This window comes from Halichoeres trimaculatus, unplaced genomic scaffold, assembly GCF_033239565.1.
Source record: "Halichoeres trimaculatus isolate MK-OKI-2021-1 unplaced genomic scaffold, fHalTri1.1 fHalTri1_scaffold_20, whole genome shotgun sequence".
In the NCBI taxonomy this organism is placed as follows: domain Eukaryota; kingdom Metazoa; phylum Chordata; class Actinopteri; order Labriformes; family Labridae; genus Halichoeres; species Halichoeres trimaculatus.
This window is the reverse complement of record NW_027437198.1, coordinates 5,374,284-5,390,032: the sequence shown is the minus strand read 5'-3', so window position 1 is coordinate 5,390,032 and position 15,749 is coordinate 5,374,284. Positions and strand designations below refer to the sequence as shown.

The 15,749-nt window shown below is 41.0% G+C and overlaps 1 protein-coding gene across 1 annotated transcript in view; it reads left to right on the top strand.

Moving 5' to 3' along the window:
• arhgap17b (Rho GTPase activating protein 17b) overlaps window positions 1–15,749 on the top strand; it is a 45,811-nt gene that overhangs the window by 10,958 nt on the left and 19,104 nt on the right. Inside the window, exons 4-8 of the mRNA XM_074696057.1 lie at window positions 11,538–11,642; window positions 12,097–12,173; window positions 14,526–14,637; window positions 14,845–14,921; window positions 15,058–15,160. Coding sequence (XP_074552158.1) covers window positions 11,538–11,642; window positions 12,097–12,173; window positions 14,526–14,637; window positions 14,845–14,921; window positions 15,058–15,160 — 474 coding nt within the window. The remainder of the gene's footprint in view (window positions 1–11,537; window positions 11,643–12,096; window positions 12,174–14,525; window positions 14,638–14,844; window positions 14,922–15,057; window positions 15,161–15,749) is intronic.

The following is a 15,749-nucleotide window of genomic DNA, read 5'->3' as shown; positions in this document are numbered from 1 at the left end:
TTCACTAAGGGTTTTCTAAACAACAGTGTGCACAGCTAAATAAACATATTAATGGCCTGGCACTAAAAATGTCTCCCATCTGAATCTCTAATTTCACTATCTGCACACACTGTATAGGGGCTTAATGTTTTTCTAATGCGGTACTTTAAAAGATGTTAAGATCCCAAGGTCGCCTTATCAGAGGCACAGCTCAGCTCACGTGATAGACGGGCGCCCTACAGCTGTTAGTGTGTAGACTCAAGCCCTGTCCCACATCCAATATGGCCGTGCCAGCCGATTTGCTTCAAAAATCTGTACAAGAAACAAATGGTGATGCTGCATAGACGGAGTCTACGTCCATTAATTATATAGTCTATGGCCGTACTCAAGCTCGATGGGCCCTCAGCAGCGCTGTTCTCCCCCTGACCAGTACAGCCTGCAGTCACACTACTCCAGTATGAACCGAGCTGAAGGCGTAAATATGGCTCCCTTACGTCATCATGAAGCGACTGTTTACAAGAAGCGCCGTTTCATCAGAGGCAGTACAACAGAGAACATGGAGAACACTGACATGGTTTCAGTTACTTTTTGGCTTATATTAAGAAGTTTTGGTCTGGCAGAGCCCTCTAACACCCCACCCCCACCCCTGTTGTTTAAAACGATTATCAAAAGGAGCAGTCACTTTGCGGTCTCAGTTTATCGAATTAGGTTCTTTTATAGGTACCGACTGAATTCTGTCATAAGCACCAGGTATCGATTCATGGAAAATCAAAAGGTACCATGTTTAGGTACCTAAATGCATCATTGTGACTTTAAGGGACTGGAAGAGTAGGTAGTTTTTCATGCTGGGCATGAACACAGCATTGCAAGGTTAGATATTGAAGAATAAGTATGTGAAGTTAAAGAAATTTGAGATTTTAATTCTACTAACTTTTATTAAATTGGCATTTTTTATCACATTAACACACAAAAAGGTACTGGAAATTGGTACCGTTGAGCACCAATACCGATTGCCAGGTACCAGGCATCGGTACCGTATCAGTTCAATTGTGAAAGGTACCCATCCCTATGTCCTTGCTGGGTACATGTAATTGTGCTCATGCAGGGAATGTACCTTGCCAAAGCACACCTTGTTGGCAGGGTAAGTTTGCCAAAGTAGAGAAGTGTTCTGTACCTGAACACTGTATACTTTCAGTCACATTGGCCGAATGAACTGAACCTAAGGGTTGAAGTGTTCTTTGGCATGGTATGGATGGCCAGTGTGACTGCACCCTTACTAGTCTTAGGGTCCATTTACACAATGAAACGCAAAAGTTTTGTTGCATTTCAGCCCAATGTCTACACAGAAACGGCATTTCAGCCAACCTAAAATGCAAACTTTTGAAAACGGACTTCAGAGTGGATTTTTTTCTGAAACGCTGAAGCCACTGTTGCTGTGTAAACAGAAAGCCAAAAGTATCGTTGATACGATCGTCGTGGACTACCGTGTTGTGCTTGTGCTGCTCAATCTGTGGAATCTGCTGTCTCTCAACAAAATATGCATCTGTTGCTCCACTTCTGCTCTTAGCATTCACCAGTACACAGAATGATCTGCCCAACTTAGTGGAGATCTACTTAAAGCCACTTCTGGACAAGACAGTTACAGCACCAACTGCAGGCCTGGCAATTTACCACAGCATTTTCAGTCCCTCAGCGTTTTTGTATTAGCACAGTTTTTTCACTGTGTTTGAGCGTCTTCAGATGACACGTCGTGTAAACGGGGCCTGTGATTGACTTGGGATTATTCAGGAGGAACAGGAAATTGTTAGTCAAATGAAGGATGTCTGGGTTAACTTACTTAGCTGGTTGTCACGGTGAAAAAAGGAAAAATGTAGAGAAAAATACAAGAGACCATCCATCCTAGCATCCATCGCAACATCACCAACTGGTAAAAGATGCAACTAGATAAATGCAACTGTCCTTTCCTGCCCATCCATAATGAGGGGCAGTGCTCTAACTATGACCTGCTCACCATCCAGTCCACCTCAGATGAAACTGCTGTACAGCACAATAAAAACCACTCTCTGAATGAGTTTCCCTCAAAGACTCTGTTAAAGCCATCTTGCTATGTCGCAGCTGCTTCACGCCAAGTCTCGCAGGAGTATTTAACTACAACTGCTGCTGGCATTTAAACACAACTGGGGCGCCTTTCATTCAGTCTTACCTCACCAGCCTCATGGTTTTCCACTTAGGGCAAACTCTGGCAGCATTCTGTTATCTGGAAATCACACTGGGTGTACCCTGTGCATTCTGTGTGTGTGCGCGTAGGAGTCGGTGTGTGAGTGTGTTTTTGCATGTTGGGGGAAGGGAGTACTCTGTGAGTGAAACTATGAGATCACTGCTTGAAAAACAAGAAATATAAAAAAAAAGACTGCTAAAGAGTGAGCATGTTAACACAGGAAGCTTTTTGTGGAAGGAAATATAAAGTTAAGGTTTAAAGCCCTCGTTTATTCCAGCAGTCAGAGTTTTATGACATGAAGGAGTGAACTATGAACCCCTCATGGTTTGAGAAACACTCAGGAACACAAATGACAAGCGGTTAGCAACATTTTTTCTCTCTTAGAGAAAGGAAAGGCTTGATCTTTAAAGCAAAACTTTTTTTTGCTTGTACAAGTACTACAGTTCCCAAAAGAACCTGACCCAGCCCTGTCAGAGAGCCCTTTCTCTGGTCTTTGGTCCTGAACGACCGGAGCTTTGTGCAGCGTTTGACATTCCTGTAGCTCCAGCTCTCAATGAGGAATGTGATTGTCAGGCGCTCAGCACTGTGAAAGTGGCTTTTTGGCACAATAACAACAACTTAAGCTTAAGGTTGCTGGTCTCCACGTTGTAGTCTCACTCATGTTGCAGATATCCAACATGGTTAAAGTCAAGTTGATGAGCCTCAGATTGGTGAATCAGTTTTGATTTAATGGCCCTGTTCTGGGGAAGTTTCCCTCTTTCCAAACATGAGCAGAGAAAGAATAGTTTTTCCTTCCCCCGTCCCCAGACCCCCATTTTTCTGAACCTGAAATTTGACACTCAGATTTCCATGGTGTGGTAGTATTTTTTCCCTCAGTTTTTCCACAGTCCTTAGGCTAAGACATGTTTCATGTTCTGACACGTCCTGCCTCAGTGGGAAAGTTGAGGAGGCTCACAGGCTTGGTTTCACTGCTGCTCACCCTGCTTCATACAACAGAGACAGACTGATGTCACCGCATTTGAATACCAGTCAAGATTCACAATAGACTTTTATTGTTGTGGAGATTTGAGAGTGCTCATATCTGATAGTGTATGCTAAGCAGGTTTCTGTCTGTGAGATAAAATAACAACTCCATTGGGGCTTGGTCTTTCTGATGATCTGTTTCCTAAAAGATGAAATGGTTGATACCAAATTGAAATCAGTTCATGCAGCATGTTTTAACAGACAACACCTACTTAGATTAGGATAGCAGATACTGCTCTGTCTGAAAGCTGGGTATATTGATTGATTGCATTTTATTTATGTGTAATGCTCAAAAAGTGCCCAACCCCCATGGGTTTATAAGGACATGGTCATACTGGCCAACCGTGCCGTGCCTAAGCACGCTTCCGCCCTAAAGCACGTTTGGAATGGCCAGTGTGACCGCAACCCTGCCGTGCTCAAGCACGATTAGCTTCCGTGCTTTGGCACGCTTCAGAGAGGTGGGCTTCCGCACATTTTACTTCATGCACGAGCACAAGCACGCGGACAGCGCGTGTGATCCTTGACATACAATCACTGCGAGCGCATCTCTCGACAATCATTTTAAACAAAGCGGGGGTGTTAGAGGGCTGTGTCGGGTGAAAACAACTTGCCATAAGTCCAAAAGTCTCTAAAGTTGCAGCAGTGCTCTCTGTGTCTTATTGTGCTGACTCTGGTGAGATCGTGCTTCTTGTAATCAGACGCTTACGATGACGTAGGCGAGCCATGCGCGTGTGATACCCGCTAAAGTCTGGTTCATGTAGGGGTACTGTGACCGCTTGCCGTTAGGGGTGTGGATCTCCATTACTGTGGCGATTAGATACGCATCTCGATGCCCCGCCAACGATACAATATAATCTGCGATACACTGAATCCCTGCCGATACGATACTTATGATTAATCCCCGTTATCGATACGAAACGATATGATTCACCCTCCATCCCAGTTTGATACTATACAATTCACCCCTCATCCTGATACGATGTATGATTCACCCTGTTCCCGATATGATGCGATACACCTGTTTGCGATGCACTTCAATAAATAAGTTCAATCAAATGCGATTCAATGTAAAGCAAAAAAATATATCACGTTATCGATTATTTCCCCCCTCCCCCAATGTCTATATCACTTTCTGCCAGACAAATCCAATTTATGATCACACTGTCAGAGCTTATATGTTGTGGACTTAACCTCTGCAATTAAATACAACTACAGCACAATACCAGTGCTACTCCAACTTTTGAATTTTAAGGACCATCACAGCTCTGGGGGATAGAAATGGAATCAAACCGGAGGTCTTTGCAGATGAAATAGGCAATGGCCTCAGTTATCTGTTTAGCACGGGTAGAGCTCGCTGCAAAAGTAGTAGCTTAACTGTTGTTGCCATAATAACTTGTGATCTTCCCGTTCTCAGTCTCACTTGTCTTGTAAGCCTCCTTCTTTGCGGCAACGGTAGTAGTCATATTCGCGACATCGATACCATGTTGTCTCAAGCGAACTCCCATGTTTGTTGTGCTGCCGTTGTAAGGTTTAGAAGCACTGCATTCTTGAAAAATAACGTGCGTCTTGTCAAGTTTGCCATCTTTCTTGTAAAATCCATAGTACTTCCAAACAATGGATTTGAACTTAGAGGGTGCGTTAAAAATCTGATTCTCTTGTAACTTAGCGCTGCCGCTGCTGCCCTCCGCCATGTTGTTGTTGTAACTTGTAGCACAGAGTGTGTGTGCACATGCGCATACAGCTTCCGCTTCAAAACAAATCGCAAAATAATGATGGTGCATTCAAGATGCCTCGGAAACACAAGACAGAATGCAGGACAACGTGTAAAAACCGATGCAACTTTGAAGATTACCGATTAGACACAGCGATCGCGATGCATCACGATTATAAGCCGTCATCACATGGATACACACTGAATGAATCGATACACTCGTATCTTGTACATATGTATCTCGATCACGATCGATATCGATTAATCTCCACATCCCTACTGGCCGTACTCTCCAGCTGGGGAATGGCGCTGTGGGGGGCAGTCGTGCCTAGGCATGGCACGGTTTGGATGACCAGTGTGACCGCGTCCTAAGACACCAGAAACACAGTTGCATTGTTTGGGAAATATACATTCATAACAGTTTCATAGTTGCAAGATCTTTTCTCAGCTCTATAAAAAATATTCACCCTAACTAGACATGCACCGATCGATCAGTGCCGATTTCCTTAACTTTTTTATACTACTTTATACTGGGGAACTCTGCATCAAAACTATTCTTCATAAGACAATATGTTAATAGTTTTGGTTACATCATATATCAACAGACCATTTCTGTCTGTATTTAGTTTACATAGAACTCTTAACTGTCTTAATGTCACAAAGTCTCTTATTTTGAAAAATTAATGATGTGTTACTAGTTTTAAATACAAATTTTAATTCAACATATTTTTAGTGACTCTCTGATCAGACATCCTAACCAGTCTATTCCTAAGCTGCAGTATTTCACATTTGTGTCAAACGGCTGAAATTCACCAGATGCCTCTCCAGTCCGTCTCTGCTCCGTCACAGCAACAGATCAGATAGATTCCCATTCAAGCCATCCCATTTTTCCCGGACGCGGAGCTGTTATGCATAAATTCAGCATAGGAAAGATCAAGGGGAACAGGAAGTCGTGACTGGGAACTATCTACATACACCCAGTGACTTTCACAATGAAACAAACTGTGACAAAACCAGATCATATTTAGCTTGACTAGGACGACAAATGGACATAATGAGCAGAGCCAGACCAGGAGTCAACAGGTTTGAGGTTTTACAGCCAAACATGAATGAGGAGAGACTTATCAATGAAGTGGGAAGTGTGGGAACTCCTCGGTCTAAATCAAAACAGCAGAGCTTCTTTCAGCAGATTTTGTCCTAAAATGTACTACTTGTGAGTGCTCAACCAAGCCTGTTTGTTCCGTGTGGGCTAACGCTAGGTTCTGACTCATAATTTGATTTCCACCACAAAAACTTTCTCAAGGTACAAGGGATTTAAAGATGTACTTGGTGTGCTACCAATGCAGGCCTGAAACTTATTCCCTGAGACTGAATAATGACCACTAAAAGGTTCCTGAAGGTCAGAGTACTTTTTCACAGAACAGGAGCTTTGTAGTTGGGCTTTCTGCACTTTTCAGTTGGGTCCACCGTCAATAATCAGACTGTTTTCACATGAGAGTAGACAGGTCTGAAACCATCAGTGGAATTGCAAACAACAGTGTGCTGAAGGAACCTTATCAGATCTGAAAAAAGTTCCTGGTTTGAAAAGTTTCTGTTGTTTTGGTGTGAATGAGCTAAATCTGGGAAATCATCAGTATTATGCAAATAACTGTTATGCTAGCAGACATGCTGGATGTATTTCCATATCTAACAGACTAGCAGTAGGATGATACTGATTTCCTTATGTAGGCGTGGACTCAGGCAAACCCATATGAGTTCCCTAGCCTTAATGCTTCCCTTTCAAACAAACATGACTGTTTGGACGATTGTTGCTCTTGATTCCTGTTTCTGCTCCGTCATCAACTAGCGAGACTGTTAGCAATCCTGCCAACAAGGTCAGCCAGCAGCCTGTCAGTTTACCACAGCTCCACCGCCAGAGCTGCAGCCTCGAGCCAGAAAACAAAACTGAATCCACCCACCGGGTTCCTCTCTGACTCACTGAGCGTTCCCTATTTTCTGCTGTAGCGGGTCAGAGGTCGCCCGCTAGCTCGGTTCATTGTTTTCATTGCTTTGTGGAGGGGAAAATGCAGATAGCTTGCTTGTAAACCTTTGGACGGTTTCATAACTGGAGAGGCAGGGTGGAGGGATTGTCTCACTGCGGTTAATAACTGAAGTGTGTGTGTGCATGTGCTTGTCAGGAGGAAGGATTGACTCCTGGCTGAGTTTTCCTGCTTTATTTTAGCCATGATGACTTCAGTGTGTCGGGGTGATCCCTATGTGTGTAAGAGTTTTTATCCGCTTTTTGTGACCAACTGAGATCACTTAAGGATACGGTCATCAGAGATGTAATAGGTTGTAGGGGTGGGAGAAAAAATGATGCATTGTAGTATCTGGATTTTTTTGTTAAACAACTTAAAATTGTGATTTTTTTATGTATGTGATTTTTTTTTTTTTTTCAAATTTGAATCCTTCATTTTAGACTTTTCTTTATAAGCTGGATTGGAAAAAAGATGTCAGACCCCCTGAATAAATCCAAAAAACTGACACACACAATGAGCATTTCTGGGGAATTTTTTTTTTTTTACATGATGTAGTGTTAAAAAAATTAACTGAAAATGTCAGAAATCAGAAATATTGAAGAATTGCAATTTTTTTTTTTATTTCTAGCACTCTAAAAACCCCAGAAGAATTGAATTGGTAGAAAAGCGTTCCGTCCCAGCCCTCATAGGTTGTATATTTGGAGTATCTCTTCAATGTCTTTTTTTGTGTAACCTTAGAGGAAAAAGTTTTCCAGGAGCAGAGACAAATGCAGCCTCAAAGTGTGTCCATTCCACTGTACCCTTCAAGCTGCAATCACTCTGATCCATCCCTATTTGGCACTGATTTTACGGAGGTCTGGGAGCTCGACTTACCTGCATTAATCAGAACTGGGGATCAGCTGAATGATGAGCGCATCAATTGAATCCATGCGAGGAAGCCAATTCCAGCTGTGGTCTGGCATGGCGAGACAGCTGCAGGAAGAGGGAGGGGGCAAAGAGTGTGTGTGTGTGTGTGTGTCTGTGAGAGTGAGCAAAGGAGCGCCAGGCTGGCTGTAAAGGGAGCAAATTAGTGAGGATAAAAGTAAAGGAAGAGGAGCGACAGTAAGATGGGGATCAGAAAGCAAATGATGTGCCACATCTGGATGTTTACTCTGAAACAGGAAGAGGAAGTGAATAAACGGCAGGCGGGTCGTTGGGTGCACCATCAGCATGTCACGCTAAAAATTTGACACATTATTGTAAGTTTATGATAAGATTCATGAACTTCATTTAAATGTTCATTTTGAATAATAAAGTGCTGCACTTGGAAAACAAACCTCAGTCTTTTGGAAATATAGCTGTATACAGTGGATTACATTTTCAGGAGTACACCAATCAACTTTTGTACTTTTGTTCAGCCACTGGCTTTGTAGAAATGAGTGATCACATTCTTATTAACTCTCACTGGAGGTGCATTCAAGGACACACTGTTAATCTGACATCAAAGAGCTTTATGCTAAGAAGGCCCTCTGGTCTGAGGGCTTTTGACTTGTTTGCTCTTTCTTGCAGCAGCTTCATGTAATTAGTTGGCTGGGCTGTTTACTCGAAGAGCAGAACCTGATGTTTCGAGTTACTGTAAAAGCTGCCGTCTTTGGCTTTGTCCACACAGATACAGATGTGTTGATACTGAATGACCTGTCAGACAAAGCCAAAGATGGCAGCTTTTACAGTCACTTGAATCATAAGACAAGTCAAAGCAAAAACAATTCAACACCAGGAACAAACAGTAGTCATGTGTATTTGTTATAGTATAATTTTAGCTGATTGTCAGACCAGCACTGCTAACTGAAACCAATGTGTAGTGTGTGACTTTTTCTTGATCATGAAATAGACTGAAATGCTAAATGACCTTTAAAAACCCTGAGAAGCAAAGCAGAACCATCTGCATTAAGATTTATTTCTATATAGTTATTCTTAAAGGGGACATATCATGCTGATCCATGATTTAATACTTAAACTACTCAAAAAATGAGATATTGTATTTTTTCTGATATCCTAGAATGAGATTTGATGCCTCTGAAAATAGGTCATTGACATTTGGCTTCAAGATTTCGACCTTCATGATGACACGAGGATCCTTTCTTTTTATTGGAGCAATCTGATAAAGCAGCTCCTCCTCTGTGATGTCAGTTAGTCACACAACCGCCACTGAGGGATACACCCACCAAGAGCCGAGTATAAATACAGCTCCCTACTAGCTCTGGCTAGCTTGACTGAGTGCTAACATAGTGACGAACTGACGGTAGAGGCGATCTTTAGTCTACACTTTCAGCATGATGGAGAAAACAGACAGAGAAAAGTGAAGGAGCAGGATGGAGCCCTGTTATAGAAATAGTTTATTGGTGAAGTCTGCCTATATTTCCACGTATAAACTATACATGTTACAGTACCGGCTTGACTCACCACACTGAAGCGTCCTGAGATGATCTGTGTTGAGGTAGATTTTCTTCCTCCTGAGCTGCAGAACCGTCCGGGTCTGACTTGGGGTCCAATACAAAAGGACGTATCCTACACTCTGCCATTTTATTAGTGCTATCAATGCCTTACAGTGAAGTTTTGGCAAACAGCAAACTCGCTCGGTCTGCTCCATCCAATATGGCGATTTTGTAAATACTGCCATGCTGCAAAAACTGCCCCCTGGCTCTACCCCCTCCGCCCCTAGATAGAACTGACCAATCAGAGCACAAAGGGCTGTGACGTTGTGAGGTTACTGGAGGTCATTCTGGAAATGGAGCGTTTCAACGAGATCTTCAGAATGGCCTAAACTGAGCATATTGAGAACGCTATTGTGGGAAAATGAAGGAACTAAATGACTTGTACTAAGGGCAGAAATGCTTTACAAGCATCCTAGTCTGTCATGCTGAAAAGGAAAAACAAGCATGATATGTCCACTTTAATGATGAAAACTGCTGCCATGCTGTGAGTTTCAGATAAAGAGATGCAGGGCTATTCTAAAGATACTCAATGATAAATGTATTTAACTAGAAAAACACTAAGAGAGCACAGACCTCTACCAAGGATATTGTGATTGTGACAAAAAAACACTTTAGTTCTACTTTAATGTTATACTGCTACAGGTCCGCCGCCTGGAGCGCAGACAGCCAGTCCGTCCCCATGGAGCACAAAGAGCTGGTCCACTCCTTGGAGCACAGATAGTCGGTCCGCGCCGTGGAGCACAAACATGCTGTGCCCCCCGTATAGCAGGGTCTCATATCCACAGTGTGTCCTCCTCACTCATGGTTGCAAGCACTGTCACAATAAAAATGACTTTGCTGTGAAATAAAATGAAAATAGTAAAATTTAGGGACACAAACTGATGGAGGACAAAATGACCAGTGATGCATGAGAGAAAAGTGTTTTTAGGAGTGTGTTCTGTTTGGAGGTTTAAAAAAAAAAAGTTAATTACTGGATTTTTACAGTTTTTTTATGTAGTTCTATGTTACAGGGTTTGGCTGTAATTTTATGGTATTTGTCTGGAAACTTTGCTGCCAGTACTTTTATCATTTTTTACAGATATTTTCTGTAATTTTACAGTTTTTTACACTGTTTTTGAAAAACAGAAAAAATGCTTCAAAATTTAAGAGTTTATAACTAAAATTCTGTTTTCTGTTGTTTTTTTTTGACTGTGTAAAATTACTGAAAATATCAGTAAATTTACAAGCATTTTGTTTTCTAGGAATAAAGGAAAAATGTACAGATGTTTTCTGTAATTTTACAGTTTTTTACTATGTTTTTGAAAAACAGATTAAAATACTTTAAAATTTAAAGGTTGATAACCCCTAAAATTCTGTTTGTTTGTTTTTTTGTTTTTTGACTGTGTTAAATTACTGAAAATATCAGTAAATCTACAAGCATTTTGTTTTCTACAAAAAAAGGAAGGAAAAATGTACAGATTTTTTCTGTAATTTTACAGTTCTATTGAAAAACAGAAAAAATGCTTCAAAATTTAAGGGTTTATAACCGTAAAATTCTGTTTTCTGTTGTTTTTTGACTGCAAAATTACTGAAAATATCAGTAAATCTACGAGCATTTTGTTTTCTAGGAAAAAAAGGAAAAATGTACAGATATTTTCTGTAATTTTACAGTTCTATTGAAAAACAGAAAAAATGCTTCAAAATTTAAGGGTTAATAACCCTAAAATTCTGTTTTGTTTTGTTTTTTTGACTGTGTAAAATTACTGAAAATATCAGTAAATCTAAGAGCATTTTGTTGTTTTCTAGGAAAAAAAAGGAAAAATCTCTTAAAAATTACAGACCATTTTCTGTAAAATAACATTTTTTAGCAGTGTACCTCTGAACACTGCCGGCTGAACAGAGTAAGACAAACAGCTCTCACATCCTTCATCGTCTTTCAAACACAAGAGTAGAGCTGGAGTTTCAAAGAGGGATGTGTGTCAGAGCAGCTGCTGTGTTTGATTTGTTGCTCTCACCGTGGTTGTTTCTGTCAAACAGGAAAATGTGTGTCTGTCATTACACAGGGAGACTAGCTTCCTCCACGTAGGCCTCTTCTATGTTTTTCTTAAATTTGTGTCATTTTGTGTCGCACACAGATCGAGAGGCGGATGGAGTTGGTGCGCCTGGTGTCACACAACACACACAAGAGGCTGGTGTCCTGTCTGCAGGGTCAACTGGGCACAGACACGGAGAAGAGACACGTAAGAAGAATCAGTTTTCCTCGAATCATCACAGAGCTGAGCTGTCACAACTTTTTCTTTGTAGCTTACTGTGATTCCAGCTCATTGAACGTCAGAGTCTTTATTTGGAAACTTTTTATTTGCTGTCAGAAGCACTCACGGAGATGCTAGGATGCCATGCGTCTGAATCACTGTGAAACTTTCCCCAGTATTAGCAAGGAGACGCTATCTTCTGCTAGGAACACATAGTGTCTCTGGTTACGTAACACAATGATATGACAGAGACTAAGGAGGAAAATATGTAGCTCTGGCCTCTTTCCAGCTTCACTTTCACTGAATAACAGACCTGCCCATGCCACTCACTCTGAATAAAGCTGACAGGAGTATATGTCTGTGTGCTACTTTGCTTTAAATGCATGGAGCTAATCATCATTTATTTATTTATTTGACAGCTTTTCTGTTTGTTCATGTGCAGAAAAAGCTGCCGTTGACCGCGCTGTCCCAGGCCATGCAGGAGGGAGGGACTCAGCTGGGAGATGAGAGTCTGATTGGGTGAGATGCAACAGCTGGAGACTTTTTACTACATTTTAAAGCAGTTTCAACTGTGTCCAACTGTCCTAGAAAGAAATTCAATCCATCCTGTGTGACCAAGATGTGACTTAAAGGTGCAGTGTGTAGAAATCAGAATTTTAGGGAAATCATTCAGATTTCAGAATGAGCCCATCTGTTCCTAAAACATCCCATCACTCAGTGACTCTTAGTCTTTGCAGATCAAAGGGGATCCTGAAGATGGCCTCATTTATTCTGATCATCATGTTGATGGCGTTGATGCTGAGGGACATGTCTCATAGCTGGAGAAACAACAGGCAGAAAGCTCCATGACAGACACATCACCCTCTGATAGCTCATGTTCTGTTTGACAGAGCTAGCCTTCAACAATGAAGCACCAATCCACCTCTGACTGTCAGAGAGGAAAGAAAACTCTCAGAGAAACAACGAAGTTTGTTAAACTGTACCAGAAACAATAAACAATGGCCTTTACAACCAACAAACGTTGCTACGGAAACATTCTCCAACGTTACGTGTCACCTTTACCTGAGCAGTATAGGGATGGGCGCCTTTCACAATTGAAACAATATGATACCGATACGTGGTACCTGGGAATCGGTATCGGTACTCAACAGTACCAATTGTCGATACTTTTGTGTGTTAATGTTGTAATAAGTATTAATTTGTTTAATACTAAAATCTCAAAAGTTTTTCATTTTAACATATTTATTTCTCAATATCTACTCAATAACTTTGCAATGCTGTGTTCATGTCCTGCATGGAAAATCTCCTACTCTTCCATTCTCTCACAGTCTCAAGGATGCGTTTAGGTACCTAAACATGCTACAGTTTGATTTTACGTGAATCGGTACTCGGTACTACAGATGGACTTTGGTAGGTACCGATAAAAGTACCTTATCCAATACCCCTCCCAAGTGGACCAGAAAAGTTTTTCATTGATGACTCCCAGCCTGAAAACTCTAAACCCATGTTTACTCTCCTTTTAGTCGTTGTCTGTCCCGGTTTTTCTCCATGTCTTCCTAATCTTTTTGGAGCAAAATCTGATGATTTACTCTAATGTGATGCATGTTTGTGGTTCTCCATCAGAAATTACTTTAAGTACCAATTCTTTTGTGCAAAGCAACAAAAAACTCTCTTATTTTTCTTCTTCTTTCACAACAACAGCTGTTGGCCTCTTCTACTGTAAAATCAACATCTGCCCCCTCTCTTCTTCTCTGCCTGACTTCCAGGTAGATTTCAGGGCCGGTGTCCAGGCTCATATTGAAAACTGCATTTTGCTCTTTCTGCCGTAGACAAACATGGCCATTCGTTATGTCTGCCTCTGTAAGCAAGACCCAGGCTGTGTTCCAAACGGCCTACTACACTAACAGTGCCTACTATTTTGGCTGAAATTCAGTCTGTAGTAGTCAGTATGCAAAAACTTGCAAAATCTGCAGTGTACTAAAAATCCCTGGATGTCCTACTGAACTGCAATGGACGGTGCTAATGCTGTTTGTCCATGCAGTGGAAAGTTTTGGTGAATTACCGCCATCTACTGGAATGAGTCAGCATTAAAACTACAATACAACAACACTAACGTTTGACCGTCCATAAGATAGAAGTGATACGAAGAAATACTTGTAAATCTTGTCACTTCCAGTCGTTAAAGAGGTGTTTTCCTCTACAAATTCATTAGCCCATATAAATCACTAATTCACTTTTTAAACCATACATGGATTTTCAAGAAGTGGTTTTTCCATCAGCTGTAAAAAAATAAGAATCCCTTTCAGATTTATTTTCAGTCAATGATATAACTTTTGGTGTAAGATTAGAAATCAAGAATGATGATTCTGTTTGATATGGTTAACAAATAACCAAATGCTGAGATCTGCCCATAGCTTGTTTTTTAAATTTATATTAAAGGCAAAAACCCAACATCATCTGTAGCTCCACCTTCCGAGACTGGAAACCAGAGTAGTAAACTACAAAACAGACCCAACAGAACAGTCAGACTACGTACTACAAGCAAAAGCAGTAGGTAGTATATAGTGCCTACTGTATACTACATTCACAGGTAGTATGTAGTAGGCGGTTTGGAAAACAGCCCCACAGCTAGAGATAGGTACTGAGTTAGGTACTGTTATAGGTACAGAATTACACCCCTAGTACCAAATACTGATTCACATAAACATTGTATCTTATTTCCTCATTTTGTTTCTGTTGGGTGAAATGCTGCCAACTTCTACACACTACACACTGCACTTTTAAGTCACTACAGTACAGTTTTATTTTTTTTCTGTGAGAAAATACAAAAATGTTCATCTTTTTATTCTGTGTGTCTGTATGTGTGTGTAGTAAGATGATGGATGTGTGTGGAGAGGCTGAGACCAGGTTAGCTACTGAGCTTATGCAGCATGAAGTCCAGCTGGAGAGAGACATCCTCGATCCTCTAAATCAGCTGGCCGAGGTAAAAACAGATGATCAGACCTCCTCATTCTGCTGAAACCACATAAAGCTGTTAATGTGCTTCTGGTTTGAGTGTTTTCTGTACACCCTTTTTGTTTTTAATCTGCTGGTTACACTATCTTTTATAATCTACAGAAGTTTGTGTGTTGCTAAATGTTTTCATGGGAAAGGTGTTGCATGAGTGATAAATCTCTACTTCCTCTCACAGATAGAGATTCCAAATATACTGAAGCAGAGAAAGCAGCTGGCCAAACTGGTTCTGGACTATGACTCAGCCAAGACGAGGTACACTGACTAATGTCTGAGAAAAATCAAGTCTGTTCATTATCCTTCTTTTTAAAAAAAGGTTCAGTTTAAACCCTGAATTTTATATTTTTATGAGATTTTCATGCATGAAATATACCTCTGCTAATTCTTGCAGGTATTATCAGGCCTTAAAGTCCAACAACCAGACGATGGCAGCTAAGGTGGATTCCCTAAAAGATGAGATGGACGAGGCGCTCAATAAAGTAGAAATATGCAAGGTAAGGAAATGATGACTTGGATATAGAATGGAATATAACAATTAACCCAAGATTAACTCTTTGGCTGCTAGACATTATCAGAGCATCTTGAACGATCTTTCAAGACCCAAATAATCTTGTTTTCTCTGACTATGTCAACACCAAAACTACCTCTACTTATGTCTCTCTTCCTGTTTTTGATCCAAAAAAACAGAAAAAACACACTTTTTTTATCATCTTCATCGTCTCTTCTCATGATTGCGCCGCTCTTTCTGTCTGAACTACCGCTACACATCCTCAGTTGGAACGTGAGCTGCCTGAACTTTTCTGACTTGCAGCAACTCACTATGCCTCTGTCATCTCACATCTTCTCCACATATCCATGCTGAGCTCTCATCCAAAGAGAGCACCGCTCTCACCCACAGTAGCTTACGAGCATGATTTTGATTGTCAGGCTCTGCTAGACCAGACCCCGCCTCAGTAAAACTGAGACTCAGTAAATGGTTGTAATTGAACTGACTTCTATAGAGTTCAATGACAGGGAACATGGTTATTTTGATATGGGCCAGTTGAAAAAAATGTGGATTCACAAATCTTCTCTTCTTGGTGT